The sequence below is a fragment of the Hypomesus transpacificus genome, chromosome 7 (assembly GCF_021917145.1).
Source record: "Hypomesus transpacificus isolate Combined female chromosome 7, fHypTra1, whole genome shotgun sequence".
Taxonomy (NCBI): Eukaryota; Metazoa; Chordata; class Actinopteri; order Osmeriformes; family Osmeridae; genus Hypomesus; species Hypomesus transpacificus.
The window spans coordinates 9,823,725-9,832,854 of NC_061066.1; the positions used below are offsets into that span (position 1 = coordinate 9,823,725).

General features: G+C 47.9%; 1 protein-coding gene across 1 annotated transcript; it reads left to right on the forward strand.

The window, feature by feature from the left end:
- Positions 1 to 905: 905 nt before the first annotated feature.
- fam3c (FAM3 metabolism regulating signaling molecule C) lies at positions 906 to 6,359 on the forward strand. Its single transcript, XM_047022474.1, has 10 exons — positions 906 to 979; positions 1,408 to 1,450; positions 1,887 to 1,991; positions 2,280 to 2,306; positions 2,990 to 3,116; positions 3,493 to 3,551; positions 3,803 to 3,853; positions 3,948 to 4,032; positions 4,429 to 4,555; positions 4,797 to 6,359. Exons 2-10 carry the CDS (start codon positions 1,435 to 1,437, stop codon positions 4,884 to 4,886), a joined length of 687 nt encoding a protein of 228 aa, XP_046878430.1. The 5' UTR covers positions 906 to 979; positions 1,408 to 1,434; the 3' UTR covers positions 4,887 to 6,359.
- Positions 6,360 to 9,130: the final 2,771 nt, after the last annotated feature.

The following is a 9,130-nucleotide window of genomic DNA, read 5'->3' on the forward strand; positions in this document are numbered from 1 at the left end:
TGTAGTGAAAAGCATCCTCATGTAGGTATTCCCTTAGTCCAGGTGTGCATGGTCAGGGTGATGGCATCATCTGTAGACCTGTTGGACCGGTGCACAAACTGCAGGCCCTGACAACCCTACCTGATATGCCGTCTGGGCCAGTTGCCTTGTGAGGGTTACAGTTAGTGTAGGCACACCACTGGCGCCTTAAGGTAGCTCCACTGCAGGGGGGCCCTCTCAAAGCGAGCGTTGAAGGCATTCAGCTCGTCTGGCAGTAGGACAGTAAGTCCCAATGTAGTCTGTAATGTCATCAATGCAGTGTTGAGTGTAGCTGGAAACAGTGTCCGTGTATTGGTTTATGTCCCCATCTCCTGCCTCCCTCAACATCAGCCAGTCAGTGGTGTCGAAACAGTCCTGGAGGGTCGCCACACTCTCTTCCCTCCATAGGTGGACTGACCTTGTAGGATGTACAAAAGAGAGAGATGCAAGATAAATGAGTCTTTATTAAATGAGTCTTGTTGGTCTGCACTTCTGTGTCAGCACCTGGTTCTGGAGGACTTCTCCCTGAGCTGCCATCTCCCTCCTCTTATCTCCGTCCTTCTTCTCCTTTCTCCCTCTCACTCTGTCTCTCTCCTCCAAGTAATTCCACTTACAAAAGAGAGAGATGCATAATAAATTAGTCTTTATCTCGCCCTCTCAAAATCAGTTCCCATCTTTTCTCCTTTTTTGTCAGCTATACTGGTTCGACAAAACCATGTATATTTCTAATTAAATATACTTAGGTAATATACATACTTTGACTACATTTAGACTGTTAATAATATTTTTTCAAAATATTAGACTAAATGATTGTGAAAAAAACCTTTGCCAAAACTGTCAGCCTATGACATTCGACGACAGCGCTCACGTGGGAGCGAGGAGGAGGTCTGAAGGAGAAGGCGTGCCGTGTGCCAAATCAGATGCTAGCGGGACAGTACGTGCCTACAGCGGTGTTTAACAGGTAAGCACATAAGCAGAGAAACGCACAACTTACCTTACTTGCTTTTTATGTTTTTTGAGTGTAAGATAAATGTAACGCGTGGATTTTCTGTCCTAGGTTTAGTCTGTTTTCAAACGTAGCCACCTTGTGTGGTCGTTCAGCTCATGTTAGCTGACGAGCTAACCTGCTACTGTACATAGTTGCAGCAAGACACCGCAGATCAAGTTACTTCATGACGGTTCTCTTGGTCAGAATCCATGCTGCTAGACACGTTGTTTCTGGAGATTTGATAGCTAGGCATAACTGCTACTTGAATTACCATGGTGAAATTAAGGGACCGAGTTGTCCCGCTAGCGAAGTCTCTTGTATGGTTACAGTCGCAGTTTGCCCTTTCTCTAGCCTCGCTAGGTGATTCCGTTACTGACAGCAGCAATGTGTTTGCCCCCCAGGGTCGCCTACTGAACACTAAATACGTCATGGTTCGAGCGGGTGGTAAGTTTAGCATTTTGTCTCAAATCAGTGGCGCCATCATGTTACCCCATGCTGCTAGAATGTTTCCGTGTCGGGTCATGCATGGACGGATGGTTAGCTGGGTCTGTTAACGTCGCTTGTATCGGTGTGTTTGTGTTATTCTTCTGTATTATTTGTAATGTAAATGTAAATTTATTATTTGTCTTAACACATCCATACTCATTGTCACCTGTCGCAACAATTCTGGAAACTCGTATTTCCTTATTTCGTTTCCTTGTGTGTGTGTGTGCATGTATGTAGTTAACTTCCTCATGTTTCCTGTTTAGACTAACACATCCATACTCATTTGTCACCTGCCGCCAATATATTACTTGTTAATCAATCTTTAAAAATGACTTGATAGATCTTTCTATGTTATGTCTGTCTTCCTGATTCATGTGCATCCTGTGTTTGGCAGGCATCTTGAAGCTGGTCGCCGTGGTTTCAGTGTTCATCCTGGCTGTATTTCTGGCCTTTGAGCTGCTAGAAATCAACATGGACTTCAATTTGGGGAACATGTTTGGTGAGTGTGCAGGGCAGTCCGTGGTGCCGGTCCAGCTCATCCTCTTACAGGACAGAACTTCAAATAACGGGTCAGAAACCAGAGTTTGCACCTGAGTGTTAGGGTTAGTCTAGCCTTAAGTGCTCAACACTACCCCTTTAACCACACTGAAGGCTGTGCCTGACTAAAATGTGAGTTTGTGGGTTGAATTGAGTTAATGTAACCAGATTAGGTGAATAGCAGGATCATTCAATGGGAGGATCAGCTGATGCGTGTGTGTGACGTGTGCGTGTGTTCCCCCCCTCTCAGCCAGGTCCATGTCGGCGGAGGAACACGGTAAGTACAGATCTCTTCTCATGCACCTCAAGGGACTGGGCGTGCTGCTCTACGCTGTTTCCCAGCAGTCTAATCTCAATCCTAGATGGTTCTTAATTTCTATGTAAATAATCTTACTCCAGTGTCAACTCACATTCTTATAAACAATGTCTGATAGATAAGTAAAACATAGTAATCCTCCCCAGTCTGTACAATGTGACTCCTGCTGTGGGCCGTCCTGGTTGGTGTCTGACTGTATGTGTGATGGTGCTCAGGGGTGGCTGGTGTAACCCTAACCCAGCAGCACAGAGCATGTCTACAGCAGGGGTGGCTGGTGTAACCCTAACCCAGCAGCACAGAGCATGTCTACAGCAGGGGTGGCTGGTGTAACCCTAACCCAGCAGCACAGAGCATGTCTACAGCTCACCCAGACAGCACTGTGTCATTAAGCTTGCAGCAAGCCTGCTCTGTCATCAGCAGTGTGCACAGCTTAAGTCCTGTTGACTATGTGCATGTATCTACTGTTGAACTGTTTGTAGACACTCAAACATTCAAAAGGTGTGTGTGTGTGTGTGAGGGAGGGGGGCAGGCAGTTAAGTCACCAAGCCTTTGTGATCTGATGCCAAGTGTGTGTTTGATAAAGGTGTAAAAGGAGCAGGGTTCTAGTGTAAGTGTGTGCGTGCGTGTGTGTGTGTCCTATACAGCAACCCAGAGGCCGGTCAGGTTTAAGTGTGGCGTGTCTAAACAGTGTCCCTCCAACCACTTCTCCTTCAAGATGGCCAGCGGGGCAGCCAGTGTGGTGGGACCCAAGATCTGCCTGGAAGACAACATGTACACTGCCCTGCCATCGCACACACCTCACCCTTCAAACACACACACCTCTCTCACACACCTCTGTTTCCTTGAACAGTGCCATATCTGGCTATTCATTGACATCCTCATGAATAGGTGTGTGTAACAACAGAATCTAGTCCTTCTAAAGGCCGGTCTTATCACCTACAGAACATGATCTCATCTGCTCAGTGAGTTAAGAGCACACACAGCCAGCATCATCCATGAACATACAACCCTGCTGCTGCTGCTGCACTCAGCACTGCAACACCTGAGACCCTTTGTCTGGCTGACTGACTGGATGCACAAGTCTAGATGGACTGACTGACTGGTTCCTAGGTCCTGTGTGTGAATGACTGGTTCTTGTGTTCCTCAGCCTGATGAGTGGAGTGAAGAACAACGTGGGACGAGGGATGAACATCGCTCTGGTGAATGGTACTAACCCCCTCAGAACGAGTCATCAAGCTTACACACACTCACTCTCTCACACACACACACACACTCACTCTCTCACACTTACACACACACGCACTCACTCTCACACACACACACACACTCTCTCACACACACTTACACATACACAATTGTCAGTAAATCCCATGGTTATTAATCCCATGGTTATGAGTGGTTGTTAGTCAAGTGAGTGAGAGTTGATGTCTCTGGTCTCTAACCCTGCTGCTCTACAGGGAAGAGTGGACAGCTGCTCAAGACCGACTTCTTTGACCTGTGGGCCGGAGGTGAGACCTATGCTGCTGTCCTCGTATGGTAGAGGTGTCACGTTTATCTGTGTCCCCCTGTAGAGGTGTCACGTTTATCTGTGTCCCCCTATAGAGGTGGCTCCTGTCATTAAGCTCCTGAAGGAAATCGAGTTGGGAACCATTGTCTTCATGGCCACATTTGATGATTCAGCCACAAAGTAAGAGTTCTCCTGTCCACACCTGCTCAGCAGCATGACACTATGGAGTTGCCCTGACCCCCCCTCACCTGAGACCCCCTCACCTGAGAACCCCCTCACCTGAGCCCCCCCTCACCCGAGCCCCCTCTCACCTGAGACCCCCCTCACCTGAGACCCCCCTCACCTGAGACCCCCCTCACCTGACCCCCCCTCACCTGAGCCCCCCTCACCTGAGACCCCCCTCACCTGAGCCCCCCTCACCTGAGACCCCCCTTACCTTAGACCCCCCTCACCTGAGACCCGCCTCACCTGAGCCCCCCTCAACAGGTTCAAATCACCCTCTGTATGTCTGGATAAAAGTGTCTGCTAAAAGAACAAATATTTACTTTTCCTTAAATGTGATGTGCCCCTGACCAGGTTGAATGATGAGGCGAAGGCCCTGATCTCAGAGCTGGGCAGTACAAGCATCAACAACCTGGGCTTCAGAGACAACTGGATCTTCGTGGGAGGGAAGGGCATCAAGACAAAGAGCCCCTTCGAGCAGGTAACTGACTCCCCAGGAGGGCTGAGGAAGCAGCCCTCCAGCTGGAGAGCCCAGCTCACCTGTTACACCAGGACTCCTGATCCTGTTTGTCTGCATCCTGCTCACTGTGTACCGTGGAACAGACACACTGTGGAGGAGAGATTGGGTATCCTGGCTCTCCATCTGGCCTGTTGGAACAGACAAACAGGTTATCAGATCAGGTAGACAAACAGTAACCCTGTTTGTGTGTGTGTGTCTCCAGTACATCAAGAACAGCGCGGAGAGCAACAAGTACGAGGGCTGGCCGGAGGTTCTGGAGATGGAGGGCTGCATACCCCAAAGACAGGACTAACCTCAGGACTAACCTCCCCCAACTGTGACCTATAACCCCCCATCCCCCCGCTCTGTCACTACACCACCCTGCCTGACGCCACTTCCTGGATGCACCTGGAGGACATTCCTGGTCTCTGAGCATCTACGAGCTCCAGGAGACTAAACATGATGTAACCTGACCCCATCAGCCCCCCCCCTGCTCTCTCCCATGCAGATGAAGGGATGAGGACCATAGTCCCCGGCCCCTCCCCCAGCCCCCACCCTCCTGAGGTCAGAAGCCTCCTGATCAGGTGAAGGCCTCCAGCAGCAGGAAATATCCCAGAAGCTTCTGATCTTCAGCTCACCGTTCCTTTTGCAGCTCCCCAAACGTGTCATCGGATGTTTCTGTGTTCGTGGATGAAGACAGTCTTCTGGTGTGGGTCACCAAATGATCCCAAATCACTGTGAACTTTCTGCATGGCTTCTTGGAAGAGGGAGTCAGATTTAAAAGATTTAAAATGGTTCATTATTTCATTTTGAAGGTCTATATTTTTGGTATTGTTTCACATGATGAAATCATAAATTTGAAAGCTGTAGTTGGTGATTTCCTCATGGCTTAATGTATGTATATTGATAGATTATTGTGGGTGTTTAGTTTTTTAAATAATTTGTAAAGGGGATGTGTTTTGTTTGTTTTTGAAGTGTGCGTGCAGAGGAACCCTAGCATCGTCTTCCAGCCTCTAGACAGAGCTTTGTAGCTCACGGTAGCCCAACGACCCACAATCCTTTGCACCTATCAGAGCAGACTGGAAGTGTCCTGGTAGGTAGTGTCACCACAGAGACAGAAGCTGCTCCCTGTCATCAGAGCAAATACTATATATACACCAGCTCATCTGGTTCACCTGGTAGCTGTACCCTCCTCCTCCCTCCCTCCTTCCCTCTCTCTCTGTCTCCCTCCCTCCCTCTCTGTCTCCCTCTCACTTTCTTTCCTAGTTCTCGAGAACTTCAACATTAAAGCATTCCAGCCCCGGGAGGTTCTGACCTTGGACTCAATGACGGGTCGTTATCTGGACCTTGTCATTATCAAGCCTGTTTACTTAACTGCCTTCCTACCAAGGACCCTATGATGTGTGTGTGTGTCTGGTTGTGTGTGTGTCTGGTTGTGTGTGTGCAGTGGACCCAGGCTGACGGCCACTCAGACAGGATGCACCGTCTCTGTTTCCTCCTCCACCTGCCCTGCAGACGTAGGGTGAGTCTCAAACCTGCTGGGTGACATTCTTGACTGATGACTGTGCTGAGGGAGACAGAAGGGCCTGTTCTGGAATCAAACCAGCCCCAATTTGTGCCTTTCCAGAGAGTTGTTTTAAAATCGTCAACTTTACCTGCTGTAACTGTTTGTACCTTCTGAGCGTAATATGTTTTTCTCATGGTGCCGTTTGTGTAATACTATATCAATGTTGAAAATTTAAATTATCATTATATTATTGAGATTAATAAAGCACATTGTCTGTAAGAAAGACGTTAGTTTACTGACCTCCATGAGGGGTGAGGCTGCAAGGGGTGCGTTTGTTTACTTTCTAGAGAAGCCCTGCTACTTCCTCCTTATACCTGCAAAAGAAGACAGAGAGCGCCATTACCCTCAAACTGGATTTATTTTGTTTGGTGCTGTACCGTCTCCTCCCTGCAGGGGGCAGCATGTCCCACGTGTGTGAACAAGACAAATGTTGTGGATTGTTATATTTCTGTGCTTCATTTTTTTTTGACATGAGCTGTGTGACAGGAACACCACCCACATCTCTCACTCGCACGGCATGCTGGGAAACCTCCCTCCAATGTATTTCCATTTCCCTCTCTGCCTCCACAGAGTCCTGTGTGTGTGTGTTTATGCATGGGCATGTTGCTGCGCTAACATCGAGCAGCTAAACAAATTAACGTGCACAACTGAGACAAGCATCACAAGACCAGATGAACACAGAGTATTGTGGGTAGCAGAAACAGGAACAGGAGATGAGGCATTCGCACACACAGAAACACATAGACACAGACAGACACACATAGGCACAGACAGACACACATAGACACAGACCGACACACAGGAATCCACCTCGGCTCCAGACAAATAAATTGGGGGGGGGGGGGAGGGGAACGTTTCGAAAGGTAGAAAATAATATCTGAATAAAGTAAAAAAAAACATTGATCAGTACTTGATGATGCCTACTATATTAACAAACAAAAAAAATTCTAGACAAGACAGGCTTCTGGTTCAAATCCCCCCAGGCATGGGCTTCTCTTATGTCAACACACTGAGACCCGAGGTTCAGGTTGATCTTATTGACACACACACACACTGCGGTTCTGCCATTCTAGTAAGTTGCTCATGAAAAAAGTACCCATCAAGGCTCCTCATCTTTTAAGATATTGCATTTGTTGATAATTGTATGTTGGTAAATGTGTGTGTGTGTGCTAACAAGAGGGGTGGCTGAGCGGTTAGGGAATAGGGCTATTAATCAGAAGGTTGCTGGTTCGATTTCCGGCCGTGCAAAATTACGTTGTGTCATTGGGCAAGGCACTTCACCCTACTTGCCTCGGGGGGAATGTCCCTGTCCCTGTTCTGGATAAGAGCGTCTGCTAAATGACTACATGTAAGAGTGGGAGTCAGCCCTTCCCAGCTTACTGACACAGTTGATGAAGCCATGCGACGTGACGTCACAAGTAGAGGTCATCGATCTCAGAATTGTTTTGTATATCGTAGGGCCCACCACTCCCCTTCGGCATCCAATAGGAATGGAGAAGCACCTGGTGATTCTGCTGAGGGGAGGAGCCATAATCACCTTGTCAAAACAAGTTTGTAGTAAACAAGGTGTGTGTCTGCTCTCTGTGTGGGTTTGTGTGGAGGAGGATTTTCCCTATGTGTGTGTGTGTGTGTGTGTACATACATGTGTGCCGTTGCAACCCAAACGCTTCATCAGAAGACAACGACTGTGATAGTTCCCTCGATGTTAGTTAGTTCTGAGTTTCTCCATCCTGTATCAACCCTAACCTCTCCTCCCCTCCCCCTCTCTCCCCTCTCTCTCTCTCTCTCTCTCTCTCTCTCTCTCTCTCCCCTCTCTCTCCCCTCTCTCTCTCTCTCTCTCTCTCTCTCCCCTCTCTCTCTCTCTCTCTCTCTCTCTCTCTCTCTCTCTCTCCCCTCTCCCCCCTCTCTCTCTCTCTCCCCTCTCTCTCTCTCTCCCCTCTCTCTCTCCCCTCTCTCTCTTTCTCTCTCTCTCTCTCTCCCCTCCTAACAGCTGCTTGCCCCACATTATCTGCGGACTGAAGCTTCCAATCCACCTTATCTGAGAGGGGGGGGGGGGGGGGCAGAGAGAGAGAGAGAGAGAGAGAGAGAGAGAGAGAGAGAAAAAGAGAACATTCAATAGAGAGAGGGAGAAAGAGAAGGAGCAAAAAGAGAGTCTCTTTACATTGATACATTTCTCACTAGTCACTTTACACACTGTCACTTTCAGCTCAATACTGCACTGTTGCACTAACTGTACCCCACTTGTCTTAGGTTAGTATAGGTCTATAAGGTTAGTATAGGTCATTATGTGTATTACAGGTCTAGTTTATTGTATATTGCATACTATTTTGTATATTAGGATGTTTATTATTATTTTATTATATTTTAGCTTATCATAGATATAATGTATGTTCTTAATACTTATATGTAATGTTATGCCAGGTTCCTTTGCATTGTCTTGTCCCAAGAATTTCAGTGCCCAGTCTGACCTTGTGTGGTTCTGTGCACCTGACAATGAACAAAACTTGAACGTGAACTGAGGTCGAGATCTTTACACAATACATGACAAAAATAATAACCCTTCCCCCAAGCCCCACCCCCTTTCCCCAAGCCCCGCCCCCTCTCCCCAAGCCCCACCCCCTCTCCCCAGCCGACCTCACACTTCCAGCCATGGTCCACGTCTGGTCGTCGTCTGGGGCAGGGTCCAGCTAGGCCTGGTCTACAGAGCCTGCAGAATGGAAAGTACCTGGTTATCTGCTGGTTATAAATACATCTCTGTTTGCACTGTGTACACTAGATAATGAGGAGGCTTTTCATGGAGGCTGGAGTAGGTTCTGGATTAGACAAGCATTGCATCATGCAAGATGCTAACTAGAGCCAAACTAACCTGCAAGACGCTAACTAGAGCCAAACTAACCTGCAAGACGCTAACTAGAGCCAAACTAACCTGCAAGATGCTAACTACAGCCAAACTAACCTGCAAGGTGCTAACTAGAATTAAATTACCCTTC